At 67.0% G+C, this 18664-nt stretch overlaps 2 protein-coding genes across 5 annotated transcripts; one reads left to right on the plus strand and one right to left on the minus strand.

Annotated features, from left to right (window-relative positions):
- The first annotated feature begins 2009 nt into the window (after positions 1-2009).
- Positions 2010-6001, plus strand: SIGIRR (single Ig and TIR domain containing). 3 transcript variants are annotated; one of them, XM_072791268.1, is made up of 9 exons: positions 2010-2153; positions 3052-3253; positions 3657-3790; positions 3896-4048; positions 4160-4303; positions 4666-4768; positions 4833-4983; positions 5203-5392; positions 5685-6001. In XM_072791268.1, exons 1-9 carry the CDS (start codon positions 2147-2149, stop codon positions 5846-5848), a joined length of 1248 nt encoding a protein of 415 aa, XP_072647369.1. In that variant the 5' UTR covers positions 2010-2146; the 3' UTR covers positions 5849-6001. The 3 variants fall into 3 exon arrangements, with proteins under 3 accessions (XP_072647369.1, XP_072647371.1, XP_072647370.1); XM_072791270.1 differs by having other exon boundaries at positions 3908-4048; XM_072791269.1 differs by having other exon boundaries at positions 3055-3253.
- Positions 6002-6817: 816 nt separating this feature from the next.
- Positions 6818-16052, minus strand: PKP3 (plakophilin 3). Of its 2 annotated transcripts, XM_072791267.1 has the most exons (15): positions 15916-16052; positions 15693-15792; positions 14337-14532; positions 12659-12735; positions 11929-12548; positions 11726-11849; positions 9973-10177; positions 9496-9670; positions 8988-9105; positions 8746-8916; positions 8479-8664; positions 8071-8224; positions 7668-7860; positions 7435-7522; positions 6818-7163 (listed from the first exon to the last, which is right to left on the minus strand). In XM_072791267.1, the coding sequence occupies exons 2-15, from the start codon at positions 15708-15710 to the stop codon at positions 7128-7130; spliced, it is 2361 nt and encodes a 786-aa protein (XP_072647368.1). In that variant the 5' UTR covers positions 15711-15792; positions 15916-16052; the 3' UTR covers positions 6818-7127. The 2 variants fall into 2 exon arrangements, with proteins under 2 accessions (XP_072647368.1, XP_072647367.1); XM_072791266.1 differs by lacking the exon at positions 15693-15792 and having other exon boundaries at positions 15916-16031.
- Between the last annotated feature and the right edge of the window lie 2612 nt (positions 16053-18664).

The following is an 18664-nucleotide window of genomic DNA, read 5'->3' on the forward strand; positions in this document are numbered from 1 at the left end:
AGGAGCCTCTGTCCAGGACTTTCTCTGTCCCTAATCTGGAAAAGAGGGGGACTGTCCTCACATCCCACCCTGAAGGGAGGGTCCACGTGATACCATAGCCTCCCTTTAGCTGCTCAGAGTTTGGGGACTCTATGGGGGAAGTGGATAGGGAGGGGGCCCAAGAGCTCTGCCCAAGGCCCAGTTAGTAGCAGGAATTTCCACCGGACCCACCCCCTCCCCGCAGCAGGTCACAGGCCAGATGCACACTGGGGGCTTACTTGGGCCCGAGGGAGCAGCCCGAAGGCCCCCGCCGTCCCGAGTGTCACATCCTAGTCAGTGCCCTGAAGCAGGCCACAGTGCCCAGCCCGCTCTCCTCGTGTGTGCACAGCATGGCCCTGACGAGCAGCCTCCTTAGGAGCCCCCGCATCATGCCAGGCCCTCTACAAGCTCCCCTCCACCCCCCGGGCTTGGCCTCGGGAAGTATGGGGCGGGCGTGGCCTGGGGTGGGCCCCAGAGGAAGGAGCCGCCTGACTCAGAGTTACAGGAAGAAGTGATGCAGGCCGGGCAGGCGGGGCGAGAACCACCAGCTGCCCGCCTGCCTGGGATGGGGGAGGCTGCCTGGGTGGGGTTTGGGTCTAGGAGAGGATGTGACTGCAAAGCCAGGAAGCTACAGGGAAAGTTCTGATTAAAACACACACACACACAAACAAAAGACAGGTCCTCGTGGTGCTTGGCGATGTGTCCTGGGGCTGTGGTGCCGCGGACCGGGCTGGGGGCCCAGCTGAGCAGAGAGTTTGCTCCCAAACACTCGTCAATGACCTCGATGACCGACATTTCCCCCCAGGAGGAAAGAGCCGGAACCAGGTGACTTTGTGTACTCCCACGCGGCTCCGCGTGAGCCTGTCCTTATCGTGGACACCGTTGTGGCCTGAGGCTGGTCCTCAGAGTCAGGCTTGGCTGAGAGGAGGCCTGGAGCATGTGTGGGCACGTGTGTGTGTGTCTCTAAGAGCAGGGGCGACAGGAGGCTGTCCGTTCGCACCGGCAGCTAGGGTAGGTGTGAGGTGCAGGTTTTGTGCAGGTGCTCGTGGCTCTGCACCCCGGGGGAGCTGTTGCGAGTGTGCATGAGGCCAGGAGAGTGCCGGAGGTGGGGGGAGTGTGCATGTCGGCACACAGACTGAGACAGGAATTTAAGGCAGGTGTGTGCGCAGAGAGGGCTGTGTGTGCATGGGGTGTGCAAAACAGGCTACACAGGGGACGGTGTGCAGGGGGGTGTGCAGGGTGAGGACACCTGTCCCTGCTTGTGTAGTTTGGCCTTAACCTCCAGGAAGGCCTGAGGCTGCCTTTCCAGGGGTAAAAGCTCTTCTGATCTTGAAGACGTGGAAGGGCCACCTGTGGCCACCCACAAAGTGGACAGAAGTCTTTGGTTTGGGAAATGACAGACGGGTAGGGGGACGCCGTTGTGGGAGCCCGCGGGGGTGGGCCGCTCGAGGCCTGCGCAGACTCAGGCCAGCAGGCCCCCCGCTTCCCGCTCCTGCTGCTGACTGCGGCCCGGCTCAGCCTCGGGCGATGCTGTGTCGCACACGCACGTGCACACGGGACAAACCGCTCCAGTGGGACTGTGGCTCAGAGTCCGGCAGCCCACACCTACACCACCTACTGCTGGTGGGCAAGCTTCAAGTGACCTCTGACCCTCAGGGCCTGCCCAGCGGCCCTCCTGGTATGCAACGTCCCTGTCCCAGGACATAGTGGGAACGCAGCCACCTCCAGCCTCATGAGCGGTGCAGGGCTGTGCACCCCTGGTCCGTCCATGGGCCGTTGCGGTGACCCGGGAACTCGTGAGGTTCAGTCTGAGGCCCTCCCAGCCACCCGGGCCTTGCCCACTCCAGCCACGTGTAACCTGCCCCAAGTGACGCTGTGCCGGTGTCACCAGCAGCCACGAGGCGGCTGCTGCAAAGTTACATGTTAACTCGTGTTGTTCTTGTTTAACTTTCTCCTTTGGGATGGCAGCAGCCTCTGACCCGTCCTGGCGCCCTGACTGACCGGCCGCAAAGACAGAGAGTGAGTCTTGCCCACCCCCTGGGGGACCAGTCTGCTCAGCCAAGGAGCCCCGTGGAACCGGGGGGTGGCACCAGTGCCCAGCCTGCCTCGAGGAGGCCCCGGCCAGACCATGGCAGGTAGACGGGTCAGAGAGGGACAGGCACGGGCCCCACTCCTACCTCCTGTCCCTCAGGCTGGCTCCACACTGCCAGGTTGCCTGGGCTCTCAGCCTGGCCTCCAGCCGAGGGTACAAAGGCTTATGCTCGCACCTCCCACATAGTCCGAGGTCATGACCCCACGATTAGGACAGGCCCAGAGCCTCCAGACCATGGTCATGGGGTCAGTAAAGCCCAGGGACACTAGGAGTGGGAGCTGCTGGGGGGGCCCCAGGGGCAAGGTGGGTAGATGTGGGCCACTGAGATGATTTATGGTCACCAGGACTCTTTACCCTGATTTAAAAATCAGAAAATTTAGGTCTCAGGGAGAAAGCTTGCCGGTGGCCAGGAGTATCAGGCCCTGCAATCCCGCGCTCCCATCCCAGGAGGAAGGTGCTGACATACTCATTGCCTGAGCCCCCAAACCACCAGAGTTCACGCTTGCCACTGCTCCCTGCGCACAGCACCTCCAGGCAGGTCGAGGAGCCTGGCCACGCACAGGGTGGACACTGCAGCCGTGGGCAGCAGATGTACACAGAACGTGTGGGAGCTGGGCTCATGTCCTGGGGGACGGGCAGCCAGGTGGGCCCCACTGGGTGGGTCGGCTCAGCTATGACTCTGGCTGCTGCCTTCTGGGGTCCCCTCTGAGGACAGAGCAGCCACCTGGACGGCGGGCAGAACAGCCCAGACCCAGCCACTGCTGGCGGGAGACCTGCTGAGTGCCAAGCCGTGTCCCCCGGGGGCCTTGTGCAGGGACATCATGTGGCCACCAAGCAACACACACCACTGAGCATCTTGTGTTTTTCCTGGCCCACAGGCCGTCTGTGGTTGGTGGGACCCCGGCCTCCCAGGCAGGGCTAACCACTGGGTCCTCTCTCAGTAGGTGTCTGTGACAGGGCCCCTGACTTCCTCTCCCCGACTGGAAACCAGGCCCTGGGGCCCGCCCTTGGCAGTGTAGTGGCTCTGAACTGCACAGCCTGGGTGGTTTCTGGGCCCCACTGTCCCCTGCCCTCCGTCCAGTGGCTGAAAGACAGGCTGCCGCTGGGCAATGGGAGCCACTACAGCCTCCATGAAGACTCCTGGTAAGAGACAGAACTGTCGAGGGTCAGGTGACTACCCTGGTCATACCCATGGCCACCTAGATGCTGCTCTATAACCACCTGGACCTGGGAAGAGTGCCACTCTTGGCACAGACGAAGGGTTAGTGACTGCAGGGACAGGTGGCCCCCTCGGATGTGCACCTTGTGCCAGCACAATCCTATGGCCTGAATTAGGCATTCACCCCCAAAACCCAGACCCCGGATCAGGGTCGGTAAACCCAAACAGACCCTCCCCCACCAGGTTGTGGCCACGTCTCTCAGCTCGTGGACCCACTGCTCGGGGCCCACATCTGTAGCCTCTGGGGTTCAGTCGGACAGGCGGGACCCAGGGGCAGCCACTGATGCTCTCAGGCCCCAGGTGACAGGGTTGCGTTGATCCCCCCAGGGTCAAGGACAACCTATCAGAGGTGCTTGTGTCCAGTGTTCTGGGGGTCAACCTGACCCATGCTGAGGACTATGGGACCTTTACCTGCGCCATCCGGAATGTCAGCTCCTCCCCCTTCACTCTTTGGAGAGCTGGTGAGTGGGGTACACTGGGCGGGAGGTAGAAGGGGAGCCTAGGGGCACCGGGAACTCGGAGGCTTGGAGAAGGCTGGGCGGGGGCAGCAGTGACTCAGGCTCTAGCTCTGTCCCCAGGCCCAGCAGGCCACGTGGCTGCGGTGCTGGCCTCACTCCTGGTCCTGCTGGCCCTGCTCCTGGCCGCCCTGCTCTACGTGAAGTGTCGACTCAATGTGCTGCTCTGGTACCAAGACGCCTACGGGGAGGTGGAGGTGAACGGTGCGTGGGGCCGCGTCGGCTACGGGCCGCCCTAGGCTCAGGTCCCGTGCAGGCTGGAGGGGGGTCAGAGGAGCCGGCGGTGGCCGAGCGCTCACCCGCCACCGTCCGCAGACGGGAAGCTCTACGATGCCTACGTCTCCTACAGCGACAGCCCCGAGGACCGGAAATTCGTGAACTTCATCCTGAAGCCGCAGCTCGAGCGGCGTCGGGGCTACAAGCTCTTCCTGGACGACCGCGACCTCCTGCCGCGCGCGGGTACCGCGGGCCCCGCCCCCGCTCCCGGGCCCCGCCCCTCGGCCCCGCCCCATCTCGCTCCGGGCCCCGCCCCGTCTCGCCCCGGCCCCCGCACCCACCCAGGCCCTGGCCCCGCCCTCCTCGCCCCCCACCCAAGCTCCCGCCCACTCTCGCCCCGGGCCCCGCCCCATCTCGCTCCGCGCCCACCCAGGCCCGGCCCCGCCCTCCTCGGCCCCGCCCCCACCCAGACCCCGCCCCGCCCTCCGCGGCCCCGCCCCCACCCAGGCCCCGCCCCCGTCTCGCTCCGGGCCCCGCCCCCCGCCCAGGCCCCGCCCAGGCCCCGCCCCGCCCTCCGCGGCCCCGCCGACGCCCGGTTCCCGCAGAGCCTTCCGCGGACCTCCTGGTGAACCTGAGCCGCTGCCGGCGCCTCATCGTGGTGCTGTCGGAAGCCTTCCTGGGCAGGGCCTGGTGCAGCCACAGCTTCCGGTGGGTCCCGCGCCGGGGTGGGTGGGCCCGCGGCCGCGCCCCCCTGACGGTCCCGCCCCCGCAGGGAGGGCCTGTGCCGGCTGCTGGAGCTCACGCGCAGACCCATCTTCATCACCTTCGAGGGCCAAAGGCGCGACCCCATGCACCCCGCGCTCCACCTGCTGCGCCAGCACCGCCACCTGGTTACTCTCCTGCTCTGGAGGCCCGGCTCCGTGGTGCGGAGAGGGGTGGGGGGCCCCCGAAATACGGATGGGTGGTACTCGGCTCCGGAGAGGGGCTCCTCCGTGGGCCCGGGCCCCGTGGGTGAGGGCTCTGTGGCCTGCACCCGGGGGAAGGGCTTCCTTTGAGGTCCCTGGAGCCCGGTGAGCACGTGCCTGCAGGGGTGCTCTTTGAGGCCAGGGTGGCCAGGCCAACGGCTCCATCCTGGCCCCCAGGCTCCTTCTTCAGATTTTTGGAAAGAGCTACAGCTGGCGCTCCCGCGAAAGGTGCGGTACAGAGCAACGGAGGGAGACCCCCAGACCCGGCTGCAGGATGACAAGGACCCCATGCTTATTGTACAAGGCCACCTCCCAGCGGGTCGGACCCTGCACCTGGAGCTGGACCCTGACCCGGAGGGGGACTTGGGTATGTTCACCTGGCCCCACCCCTGGCCCTGAGAAGCTTGGCCTGGACGGGGGGCGTGGTGGTCCGCAGGGCTGAGGAACCCAGAGGCAGAGGGGGGTCCAGGTGGAGGGGACTCCTCCCTGCAGCCCAGAGGTGGGCCTGGCTCCCCAGCACACCCTCTGTCCTGGAGGCGCTTGGGCCCAAGGCCAGCCTGGGAACGTCCAGGACCTCAGACGCCACCATGCAAGAGGGCGAGCAGGGGGGGACCCATGGCTGTGGGCAGCGCAGCCTCAGGCCTGGCCCTTCTCCCCAGGTGTCCGAGGGCCTATCTTTGGGGAGCCATTAGCTCCACCGCATGCAAGTGGGGTTTCGCTTGGAGAGGGCCGGGGCAGCGAGGTGGACGTCTCGGACCTTGGCTCCCGCAACTACAGCGCCCGCACAGACTTCTACTGCCTGGTGTCTGAGGAGGATGTGTAGCCCCCGCCGGCCGGAACAGCAAGATCTCAAGGACAGCTGGGTGCGGGGTGGGTGGGGTTTCTCTCCTCTTAGCAGGACCACCAGCCCTGAGACACTCAGGGAAGGGGAGCTGCTCCACTGTGCCTCCAGACAATAAAGTCCTTTTAGATCCTGCCTGGGCCTCAGCCTCTCCTCTCCGGGGCAGGAAGAGGGTATGCAGCCCCTGGGCGGGGCACCCCTCACTTCTGTCTCAGGCTGTCCGTGGCCCTCGGCCCCTCCCCTCTCTCATGCCCATGTCCCCTTGGTCACAAATCTGGCCGTCCATGCAGTCCTAACTTCCATCTTCCAGCCTGAGCCAGCTCAGGGACATCTCTTGTAGTAGCCTCTTTGGGTCTGTCTGCTTGGGGGTTTGAGCGCCCCCAGCCCCGTTCTGATCCAGCCACGTCCCCGGGGTGGCAGGGTGGTGGGGTGGTGGTGGGCACGCCCCTTGGTCTTCAGGCTCTGAGCTTTAAGGAAGAAGCCTCTGCTTGTAAAAATAGGAGTGGGAGCTTCTCCACCAAATGGCCTGGTTTGGCGAGATGGGATCCCGGGACTCAGCTGGACAGAGTGACTCCCCAGCCAGGACCCCAGGCCCAGTGAGGCAGGGCGGAGGGAGGTGCTGGGCCACATGAGTACAGCGCAACGGGGCAGCAGGGCAGCCTGGGGAGCTCGTGGCTCTGCAGGGACCGGTCGGCCCTCTCTGCACAAAGTCCCCAGCTCTGCTGTGACTGGGCCTCAGCTGGCATCAAGGCTCACCCTGCTGTCTGCCCCATTGCCTCCGTTCTTGCCAGCATTCCCCGCTGGATGCTCTCTCCTCCTTGTCCTGGGCATCCTGACCTGGAGAAGCTTCTGGGGGTGCTCAGGGGGTGAGTATCCCCAGGGTCAGGCCTGGTTGTGCTCAGGGACGCTGCTGTGTCCCTGGGTCGGGCCCGCTGAAGAAAACTGCAGGGCTGTGTTCATGGCCACCTTTATTCCCAGCACTGGCAGCTCCCACCTCTGCCCCTATGACCTGGTCACCACCCCATGCACCAGAGCAGCCTCAAGCCCTGCCCTACCCCCTGCCCTATAGAAGCCAAGTCCCTACAACCAGCCCCCAGCCCCTCCCTGGTGTCCTGGGCCCTTCAGAGTTGCACACGGGGCTCCAGCGAGAGGCCCCAGGCCGTCAGCCTCCTCCGCTGGGCTGGCCAGCGAGCAGTGCGGAGCTGAGCCTGTCTCCTGTAGGCCGGGCTACATTGCATCCTCCTCCTCCAGGAAGGCCTCGCTACGGGCCCAGGAAGTCCTCCTTCCGATATCCCTTCTGCAGTGGAGAGGAGGCCCAGAGTGAGGGTGCCTGCCTGCTGGGCCCTGCTCTCCCCAGGCCCCACCCTTCCTGGTCCGCTGGGCCTGGACCCCTCTCTCTGGGTCTCTGGTGTCCTGTGTTGCCCACTTCCTGAGTCTGCGTGTTCCGCAGGACTTCCCGTGTCCACCCCCTCCTGCTCAGCTCCCCCTCACCCCAGTGTTCTGCACCCAGGTCCTGCTCCCAGGTCCAACACCGGTGGCCCTGCCTGCCCTGGATCGCTGGGACATACCGCCCGGAAGTCCCGGTGGAGCTTGCTGTACTGCCACAGGTTGGCGAGGAGGCTGGAGGCCGCTCTGGAGGACTTCTCACTGTCGGGGCTTGGTGGGGGGGAAAGGAGTCAGCAGGGGACAGGCGGCCACGAGGGAGGTGTGGACGGTGGGGGGACGGGACAGCCACGAGGCAGGTGCAGACGGTGGGGGGACGTGCCAGCCATGAGGCAGGTATGGATGGTGGGGGGCTCACCTGTCCCGCTTCTTCTTGATGAAGACCAGCTTTCGGAGCCCGTCGAAGTAGAGCAAGTCCCGGGCGGCGATGGGACTGGCCACCACCAGGTTGTTCAGCACAGCTATGATGTTGACCAGCACGTCGGCCGGTGGACACTTCTCGCCCACGCTGCCAGGAAGCTTCTCAATCAGGTGACTCACCACCTTGGTGGCTGCCGGGAGGAGGTCGGGAGGTCGGGAAGCCAGCCTCCACCTGCACTCCTGGCCGCCTTAGCGCTCCGGTCCCCCCCACCCACCACGGCTTCCCCAGCGCCGCCGCCTCCCAGAGGCCAGCCCAGGAAGTGCAGGCGTGAGCCTGTGACCCGGCAGGGTGAGGGCAGGGCGGGCAGGGTGAGGGCAGATTGGGCGCCGGCCCCACTCACACATCTCGTCCTTGTTTCTGGCGTTCCGAGACAGGTTTCGGATGAGGCCGGTCAGCGAGCGCAGCTGGTGGTGGTCGGCGGTGCGAACCCTGTCGAGCAGCGGGTTCAGGATGCGCTCCTGCTCCAGGGCCAGGCGGCTCAGCACGCCCGCCCACTGCGGGTGCAAGGGCAGCAGTGAGGGCGGCCGGCCAGGCCGGCTCTTGTCCGTCCCTCTGTCCCCCGCGGAGCCTCCCCGCGTGACCTGGCTCGGCCTGCGCCTACGGCCAGTGTGTACCCGAATCCTCGGCCGCGCCTCTGCGGGCTGCCCCCCGCCCTGTCCCTCCGGCCGCACATCCTGTCCCTCCCGCTGGTGTCTCGGCTCCTGCCAACCCCCGAGACCCCCTGCCATCCCTGCTCGGCGCCCCTCACCCGGCGGTCGCCTGCGGTGATGTTCTGCAGCGCCCCCGCGGCCGCCTCGGTGGTGTGCGGGTTGAGCTCGCAGCGCTGCAGCAGCCGGTTGTACAGCCCCACGATCTGGGGGCTCCACAGCCACTCGAGACCCTTGGGGTCCTTAGACACCTCGGCGAAGGTGAGCGCGTCGGCCGTGAGGGGCAGCTGGGGGCAGGCGCGGAGGGTCAGCCGGGCGGGCCCAGGCCCCGCTCCCCTCCCCTTCCCCGCGGCCCTGCCCGTGCCCACCTCTCGCAGCCGCCGGCTCTGAGGCGTGAAGCAGCCCACCACCTCGCCGGGGGGCGCCCCCACCACGTCCCTGCGGCCCCTGCCCTCCAGCCGCTGCAGGGCCGAGGGCGGCATCTCGTCGTACAGTCGGTAGGACAGGTTCCGCAGCACGCACACGGCGTTCTCCACGCTCTGCAGAGGGCAGACCCTGGTCAGAGTGGGCTGGGAGCCCCCCGGGCCCTGAGGCCGCGGCCGCCTCTCACCTTGTCCTCACACTTGCCCACGTCCAGGGCGTGGTTGATGTAGGTGACCAGGGCATCCACGAGCCCGTGGCACTCGCGCATCTTCTGGCGAGTAGCCTGGGAAGCCGAACTGAGGTTCCTGCAGGCGGAGGAAGGTCAGAGGCCCCCCAGCGGGAACCGACCAAGGGCTGTGCCCCTGGGCCCAAGGCCCCCTCTGTCCCCTGAGCGGGCGCTGCTGGCCCTGGTGCCTCTGTGTGCCCATCGCCCAGTCGCCCGTCCGAGTGTCCAGAGTGGGGTTATAGGGTCAGATGAGCCCGCAGCCCCCAGAGCCTCGACACCTGACACGCCAGCCACTGTCAGCTTCCCGTCCCGCCTGTGTCGGCACCTGTGCCTCGTTTCGCCAGCCCCTGGCCAGCTCCGCCCGACCATCCCGACCTCAGAGCCGAGGGTCCCTGCTCCAGGCACCCAGCCCTCTGCCCCTGGCTGCCAGCACGGCCTGTACCCGCTCACCGTCCCCTCCCCGGCCCACCTGAGGAACCCAGTGGCATTATAGAAGATTTCGGCCTCAGAAGCGTTCTGTTGGATGAGGGGTGGCCCCCCGGCCCCTGAGAGGGGGCTCAGCACCAGGTCCGTGAGCTGCTCCAGGGTGTCCCGGGCCAGGCGGTCCTTGAGATGGTCGCTGGAGGACAGATTCCACAGGATGCCTGCGGCGGGGGTGCCGCAGCCGTGGTCAGCGACAGCCTGCTGGGCCCCGCCGGGCCCTCCAGGGGGACTGGGGCCGACGCTCCCGCTGGCCTTGGGAGCTTCACCCAACAGCCCCATGAGAAAGCCTACGTGGGACCTGCAGGTCGTGGGGCGGTGACACCATGGAGAGCACAACACTCGGGGGCAGGGATGTGCCAAAGAGGAGTGGGGGTCGAGGGGGTGTGGGGACGAGGAAGAGAGGACGGGGCAGAAAGGCAGGGGGCAGCGGCGTTGGCCCGGGGCTGTGGGCGGGCAGGCCCACCTGTGACGTTCTTGCGCAGCTCATCGTCCTGCTCGCGCAGCGTCCGCAGCAGCTCGAAGATGCCGTTCTCCTCCACCAGGGCCAGCTTGTTGTCTGCGTTGTCATAGATGAGGTTGCGCATGGCGCCTGTGGCGTGGCGCTGCACCTCCTGGTTGGCGTGGTTGAAGAGCTTCACCAGCCGGGGCACAGCCTGAAGGCTGCGGGCCTGCACACACAGCCGCGTGGCTGTCAGCACACGTGTGCATGTCGCACGGGCGTATGTAGACATACGCGAGGACACGAGGGCGGTGCTGGTGATGGAGACAGACGCAGGTGTGTACGTGTGTGCAGGCTTCTGCAGACGCGTGTTGACATGTGCAAGCGTGTGCAGGGGCACAGACATGTGCAGAGGTGGACAGGTGTGTGCAGAGGTGTACAGACGTGTGCAAGGGCACAGACACATGCAGAAGGCGTGTGTAGGCATGTGCAGAGGTATACAGACGTGTGCAAAGGCACAGACACGTGCAGAGGTGTACAAGCATGTGCAGGCATGTGCAGAGTTGTACAGATGTGTGCAGGGGCACAGACGTGCAGAAGTGTACAGGCATGTGCAGAGGTGTACAGACTCTGCAGGAGCATAGACACATGCAGAGGTGTGCAGGCATGTGCAGAGGTGTCCAGACGTGTGCAGGGGGGTGGACACGTGCAGAGGTATGCAGGCATGTGCAGAGGTGTACAGACGCACAAACACGTGCAGAGGTGTGCAGAGATGTATAGGCATGTGCAGGCGTGTGCAGAGGTGTCCAGACGTGTGCAGGGGAGTGGACACGTGCAGAGGTGTACAAGCATGTGCTGGCATGTGCAGAGGTGTACAGGCGTGTGCAGAGGTGTACAGACATGTGCAAGGGCACAGACACATGCAGAGGTGTGCAGGCATGTGCAAGGGCACAGACACGTGCAGAAGTGTGCAGGAGTGTGCAGGCGTGTGCAGGGGCACAGACACATGCAGGGGTGTGCAGGCGTGTGCAAGGGCACAGACACATGCAGAAGGCGTGTGCAGATGTGTGCAAAGGCACAGACACGTGCAGAGGTGTACAAACATGTGCAGGCATGGACAGAGTTGTACAGACGTGTGCAGGAGCACAGATACATGCAGAGGTGTGCAGGCATGTGCAGAGGTGTACAGACGTGTGCAGGGGGGTGGACACGTGCAGAGGTGTCCAGGCGTGTGCAGAGGTGTACAGACGCACAGACACATGCAGAGGTGTGCAGAGATGTATAGGCATGTGCAGGCATGTGCAGAGGTGTACAGATGTGTGCAGGGGCACGGATGTGCAGAGGTGTACAGGCATGTGCAAAAGTGTACAGACATGTGCAAGGGCACAGACACATGCAGGGGTGTGCAGGCGTGTACAGGGGCATGGACACGTGCTGAGGTGTGCAGGTGTGTGCAGGCATGTGCAGGGGCACGGACATGTGCAGAGGTGTGTAGGGGTGTGTAGGTATGTGTAGGGGCATGGACACGTGCAGAGTGAGCAGGGGTGCTGTGTGTATGCACGTCACACGCTCCTCCCCGCTGTCTGCCGGGGAGTCCACCCGGCGTGTGCCCAGTCAGCGTGGGGGCAGGTGAGAGGTGCTCGGGGACCTGGGGAGGGGTCTGCATGTCCATCTCTGCACATGTCTGTGCCCCTGCACACGCTTGCACATGTCAACACGCGTCTGCAGAAGCCTGACAGCTGCGGGGGCGGGGAGGGGTCGGCAAGGGGGCCGTCACCTGCTTCTTGGCCGCTGCGTCGCTGTAGCATTTGTGTTGGATGTAGGCTGCGCCCAGCACCTGGAGGTTGGGGTCCGAGGCCATGAGGTACTTGACCGCCGAGGGCAGGTCGATGTCATCAAATCTAGGGAGGCGGGGGTGGGGGTCAGCGGGGGCCCGGGGGGCCAGGCCGGGCACGGTCCCTCCCAAGCCGGCCCGCTCACCCGCTGCTGAGCCTCTGCAGGCTGCGGTGGCCGCCGTAGCTGTCCAGTCCTCGCACATCCGGCAGGTGGCCAGAGTCGGCCAGACTCAGGCTGAGGCTGCGCACGGAGGGTGCTCGGGCCACGGGCTCCAGGGCCGCCCCTGGCGCCACCCCGGCTGTGCCACGGCTGCGGTGGCTGCTCTGGAACCGCTGCAGGGTCCGCATGGCCGGTGCGCGGATGGGGCGGCCGGGCGGCCCCTCGCTGGCGTCCGGCCAGTCGGGGCCTTGCATGCGGCCGCAGGCGGCCTGGCGCTCGTAGGCGAGGGCCCTGTAGGCGGAGGCGGCCGGGGGCTCCAGCTGCTCGGACACGACGCTGTAGCGGTCGTCCAGGCCTGCGGCCCCCAGCCGCAGTGAGCGCAGGGACAGGGTGTCGTAGTCGGCCCGGCCACCCGGCCCGGCGCGCTCGTGGAAGGATACGGGCCGGGCAGGCGCCGCAGGCTGGGGGCCCCCGTACCCCGCACCCCCGAGGGTGCTGCCGCCGTTGTGGGCAGAGCTCAGCCTGCGGCTGCAGCTCAGATCCACGGCCGAGCGGGACGACCAGGAGGCAGGGCTGTAGGTGGGCTTGGCGATGGGCCAGAAAGTCTGTGGGGGGGGTCGGCAGTGAGGGGGCGTCGGGGCGCCCTGCTCCCGCCCGACCCTGGAGCCACCCTCGTCCCCCAGAGACCCCTGAGGATGGAGAGAGCGTTACTCACCGAGGGGTCCCCTCCGAGGCCCTGGGAGCGGGAGCTGAAGCCAGCCTGCAGGGTGTGGTAGTGACCGCGGGCCGGGCCTGCCGACGGGACGGCGTGTCGGGGCTGAGCCGGAGGGCCTCCTCCAGCCTCAGCCTTGGCCGGACCTCTCCGGAGCCCCCTCCCGACCAGCTGGACCCCCCCGGCTGCCTGGTTGCCCGGGAAGTGTGCCAGGGACAGCGTCAGCTCTCCGGGCCGGCCAGCGCGCACTCCCGGCCCCCGCCTTCAGGAAGCCACGCTGACCTCCTGTGCGCTCCGGCCTGGGCTGCGGACACACAGGAGTGTCCCTCTCCCACCTGGAGGAGCCACGCCTGCCCCTCCGGCTGCTTGGAAGCTGGGGGTGCTGGCGCCAGCCTGACTGTGGTGAGTGGACAGACAGACGGGGTGGGCAGTGGGGGAAGGGGGGAGGGGCGACAGGGAGGAGAGAGGGGCGGTGGACAGGTGGGTGGCTGCTGGGGTAGAAAATCAGGCCAACACAGCACGGGGTTGGGTGGGCTCCAGGGTCTCTGGACAGAGGGCAGATCCGCCCCGTAGGGTCCCTGCTGGGGTCGCGCGTCCCCCTGCCATTCGGGGTGACCTCCTGGAGGGCCTCAGGCTGTGGAGCCGGCCTCGGGGGGCTCCCCTCCCAGTGCGCTCCCCAGACCCGCCCAGGTTAATGAGGCTTCTGGGCAGGGGCTATTAACCCTTTGACGCTGGTGAATCTCAGCCTGGGGGGACCTTACTCCCACCTCCAAATTATACTCCCCCCCTAATTGGTAGGGTAGCCAGGGTGGTAATTAACCCTTCCCTCCTCCCTCCTCCACCCCATGACCCCTGGGCACCCGACTACTTAGCCGACAGAAGGCTGGGGCCCAGGCCGGGGTGTGGGGGGGCCCGGGAACCCCGGCTGCTCGGGTGACCCTGCCCCCAGCTGGCCAGCACCCTGACGCTGTGTGGGAAGGGACCCTCCAGAGGTGGTGGGAAAAGCACGGAGCGCCGGGGCCGGGCTCCCGAACTCCTGGGACGTGCGTCTCACCATCTACCCTCTGTCACTGTCGCTGCAGTTTGGCAAAGGTAGAGACGGTGTCTTCAGAACAGCTGCCCGAGTGCGCCGTGTGGGAGGCCCCTTAACGCGCGTCCGCCCACCCCGCGCACCCACGCGGCCTGCCTGGCACTGAGGAGCACCCCCTCCTGCGTTCCCATCAAGAGCATCTGGGTCACGTCCAGGTGTCCCTGGTCCAGGTGTCCCGGACCCGCCCCCTCCCAGGTCTGTGTGCTTCCCGAGTCTGGGTGTCGGGGTGTCCGCGTCCCCGCGGATGGACGTGTGTGTCGCGCCTCTGAGGCCGTGTGAGAGCCGCGCTACGCGGCCCTGACGCGCGTGTCCCGGGTTGGCTGGCAGCGAGGCCTGGCGGGCCTGCCATGTGCCGGCGGCGCTCCGGGCGGGCTTGCCGGGGGGCCCGGGGTCCCCGCTGCTGGGAGGCCGCGCCCAGGGCTGCTCCCACACCCGGTGGGGCGGGGCGGTGACTCAGGGCGAGGTCTCTGTGAGTCAGGGCGCTGAGCCCCGGCGCCAGCCCTGCGGCCTCTGGCCCTCGCGCCGCCACACCCGCCGCGGCCCCTCGCGGCCGTGCCCACCGCCCGGTGCCCACCCCGGGCATCCGCTTACCTCTGGGCGCCTCGGGGGCCCCCTCGGGCTCCGCGGCCCCGTTGTGGCGGCCCTGCTGGCCCAGCTGCAGGAGGCGGGCCCGGACCTGCTCCTGGACTCGGGCGGCGCGCAGCCGCTCAGCCTCGGGCCCCGGGGCGCCGCGCCGGTCCAGCTGCAGGTCGGAGGGCAGCGCCAGGGAGCACACGCCGGCCTCGGGCTGCAGGGCCGACAGCAGGAAGTTACCGTCCTGCATGGCGGCAGGTGCGCCCTGGGTCCGCGGGGCCGCCGGGGCCTCCTGGGCCCGAAGCGTCTTCACCAACCGGCCTGTCGGAGTCCCCTCCCCACTGGCCTCGCCCAGAGCCGCCGGAGACAGACGCGGCCCAGCCCCGGCGCGGCAGGGGCGGGGACACCTGGGCCAGGTGAGAGGGAGGGGCCACCGCTTGCTTAAGGTGGAATTTGGGCGGAAGAACAGGCCCACGTCACTGTCCTCCCTCCCATTCCTTCCCCACATCCTGGGACAGAGCTGCAGGGGTCCGGGCCCTTGGGGCAGGTGCCCTCCCGATCCTGGGAAGGCCCAGGCCAGGCCCCTGGGGAGCCTCTGGCACCTCCGGGAGTCCGGAGGGGAGGGGGTCTGGGGCCAGTCCTGAGCGAGGCAGGGGTCGGCATCAGGGGCACAAGGGTCCCGGGGTGGCGCTCAGGGTGGGGGTTGGGTGGAGTTTTGGGGTAGAGGAGGGCCCTGTGGACCTTCACCCCGTGCCCAAGAGACCCCAGAAGCACACGGTTAGGCTGGCACAGCCCCGGGCTCATGACCCTCCAGGTCTCCGGCCTGTGGACTCCAGCAGTTGGCCCGACCCCCAGCTTCTGCAGAGGCCTCCAAAGCGCTGGCTCGGGCCTCTCTGGCACCCTCCCGGCTCCTGCCCCCCGGCCATGCAGCACAAGGCCATTCCCTACACATGAGTCAGGGCTCAGCTCGAGTTGGGGCTCAGCTCCACAGGACTGCTGCAGGGCACTGACTCAGAGGAGCCTCCCGCCCGGTCTGGGGGTACGGGAGCTGGGCTGTGTGTTGGGGGAGGAAGAACCCAGGGGCCTGCCAGAGAGGGGTGAGGGGTCGGCCCCGGGGGTGGGGAGCGGGGCCAGGCTTGGCGGGGCTTGCCCCCAGGTTTCCCTGCGTGCTCCCACCCAGCTGGACCAGCACCTGCCGGGCGTCCTGGGTAGGCCTGGACTGAGCCCAGCATGGGGCCCTGGTGGACGAAGGGGGTGGGGGCTGAGCCGCCCAGTGCTGGAGGGGTGGCAGGGTGGGGGTGGGTGACCTCAGGTACCTCCTGGGCCTCCCGAGAAGTCCCTGTGGGGCCCACTCTCTCTGCGGGAGGCCCTTACCCTGGGCCCTGACGACATTTGCCTTAATCCATGATGGGCCTTTTCAGGAGATGTGGTCCCTGGTGGGAATGGTGCTTGGGGGTCCTAGGAGTGGTCAGCGCTGGAGAGGAAGGGCCAGGTGGGTTAGGATGGAGGGGAGGGGAGGGTCCCCAAGAAGGCCGAGGTGAGGCTGGGGGTGGGGCTTCTGGGCCGGGGGATGGTGGTGTGCAGGTGGGAGACCTACCGTGCCGGTGGTCCGGATGCTGCTGGCCCCGTGGCTCGTCCCGGAGGCCACGGCTGTGGGCCAAGGGGTCCCGGTCTCCATCCCAGGCCCAGCGCGTCCGACAGGGGCGGCCTCTCACTGCAGGATGGTCCTGTGGGGGCCCTGGAGGGCGGGGTGGGAACGCCTGCACGCCCAGCTCATCAGACCGGTTGCTTTCCTGGGAGACGTGTTTTGTGTGGAAAAATCCTGGGAGACAAGTTTGTGCGGCGCCGAGTGCACCTCGAGGCACACGCCTGGCACGGGGCTGGGGCCCGCCCTGCATCTGGGGGCTCCCCGGGCCCACTGGGGCCCCGCAGAGGCCAGGCCTGGCAGCCTCCAGGCCGCAGGTGGGGTCTCAAAGGGCTTGCGGGGCGGCCCCGGGCGGCAGGCCGGAGCCACAGAGGATGGAGGAGCCGTGCTGGGGGGCACGGCCAGGCGGCCTTCCCTGCCCCAAAGCTGAGTGGGGCCTCCCTGACCTCTGACCTCTGCAGCTCCCTGTTTCTGAAATCCTCGGGTCTTGGGTGCACTCCTTCTGACCCCTGCAGGGCGGGGGGCTCTGGTCCTGGCCTGGACCTGCTACCACCACTCAGCCCCAGGCCGGGAGCCCCGTGGCCCCGGCCGCCCGCCTTCTGTCCGCCCCAGAGCTCTCTTTCCCTGGAGCCAGTGCTTGGGGAGGGGGCGCAGGAGAATTCACGCTTAGGCTTGAGGAGGGCTTCCTGGAGGAGGTGGGTCTGTGACCAAGGAAGATCCACCAGGGAAGGAAGAAGGCAGAGAGCGGAGCCGTCTATGTGGCAGGGCCAGGGCCCGAGATCGGCTCCTAGCGGGGGGGCCGGGACTTCGCACTCCTCTACCTGCCTGGGCCAGGGGACCTGGATCCTGGGAGGTCGCCCGCCCGCCAGCCCCTGGGGATCCCGCTCCCAGAAAGGTCTCTGAAGGTGGGCGAGGGACGAAGACCTGGAATGGAGGGAGGACCCCTCACCTGGCCTCAGGGTCCGGGAGCTGGGCGCTGGGGCCTAAGGAGCAGGAGACAGGAAAGCGCCAAGACGTTACAGCCCGGGGGGTGGGGCCTGCAGGTGGCCATGAGGGTGGCAAGCCCACAGAGGGCCCCCCCCGGCACCCGCCCACCTCCTCTGGCTGTGTCCCGCCTGCACCTCCCAGCCTCCCACGGCCTGGACTCCTCCACAGTCCATCCTGGACCCGCCGCGGCGCCACTGCCTGAGCCTGTGGGCCGGTGGCCCCCACGCCCAGCCCCCGGGGATCCCGTGTGGCACTCTTGGGACCTGGCACCCGCCGCGCCCCCACCTCCTTCCCGCGCCTGGGCTGAGTGCATAGGTGCCCCGCGGCCCCGGCACCTCGCGTGCACCCCCACGGGCCGCCCACCTGCTCCAGGACCTGTGCGCACTGGGTGCCGCAGGGGAAGGCGGTGTGACCAGGGCGCTGACCTGACCCCTGCGGCCACCCCGCTGCCCCCGACTCGGTGCGCCGGTGCTCGGCGGGTGGGCACCCGAGCGCCAGATGGTGGCCTGTCTGTGTCTGCTCCGGGAGGGTCTCCCCCTGCTCAACCCTTCACCCGTGTCTCTCGTCTTGTCCCACGTCCTGTCTTCCCAGGAACCGCGGGCAGCTCCATCCTCCCCATTCCATTTCCTCCGGGTCCACGACTTGGCTTCCTCGCTGGGCTTTCAAAGTGGCAGCTGCTCTTAGCTTCTGAAATTCCTAAGGTGGCCTTTATTCCTGTAACGGTTTCCTTTTTCTCTTCCATTTGCTCTCCGAGTGTTGTCAGAGTTTGATTTTCTTTGTTTTTATTGTTGATTTTTTAAAATTATTTTTTAAAGATTTTATTTGTTCTGAGAGACGCAGAGAGACGCAGAGACACAGGCAGAGGGAGAAGCAGGCTCCCTGCAGGGAGCCCGATGTGGGACTGGATCCTGGGACCCCTGGGGCACGCCCTGGGCCGAAGGAGGATGCTCCACGCAGAGCCGCCCTGGAGTCCCTTAATGTTGATTTTTAAAGCAGACTTAATTTTCAGAGCAGTTTTAGGTCTACAGCAAAACCAAGAGGCAGGTGCAGAAACTTCCCCTCCCCCGCCCCCGCCCCCTGCCCCTGCCCCCTGCCCCTGTGCCTGCCCCAGCCCCTGCCCCAGCCCCTACCCCTGCCCCCGCCCCCGCCCCGGCATCTCCCACCTGGCGGGTTGCTCAGCGAGTCTGCACAGCCCCACAGGCCCCACCACGCCCACGGTGTGCCTCAGGCTGGGGGTGGGGCTGTGCGCCGTGGGCCTGGGCTCACAGGTGATGACACGGATGCGCCAGAGTATGGCACGGAGCGGCTTCCCTGCCCTGAAGCCCTCCGCCTGCCTCTCCACCCCCAGTCTTGCCCGACCCCTGGTTCCCACTGGCCTTTGTCTGGTCTTGTAGGTTTGCCTTTACGAGAACGTCCTGGATGGAGCCACACAGCACGCAACCTCTTCAGAGCGGCTTCTTTCACTTGGCGATAAGCATTTAGGGGTGTGTGTGCGTGTGTGTGTGTGTGTTCTGCTGTGGGTGCCGAATACCATTCTGTGGTCTGCACAAAACCGCAGGTTACCATCGCCGACTGAAGGGCATGCTGGCTGCTTCCAGTTTGGGGCAATTATGAGCAAAGCTGCTGTGACCCCCCGTGCGCAGGTTTTGTGCGGACACAAGTTTTCACCTCATCGGGGTAACTATCCAGGAGCGTGAGTGCTGGATTCCGGGAA

Source organism: Canis lupus, chromosome 21 (genome assembly GCF_048164855.1).
Source record: "Canis lupus baileyi chromosome 21, mCanLup2.hap1, whole genome shotgun sequence".
Lineage (NCBI taxonomy): Eukaryota > Metazoa > Chordata > Mammalia > Carnivora > Canidae > Canis > Canis lupus.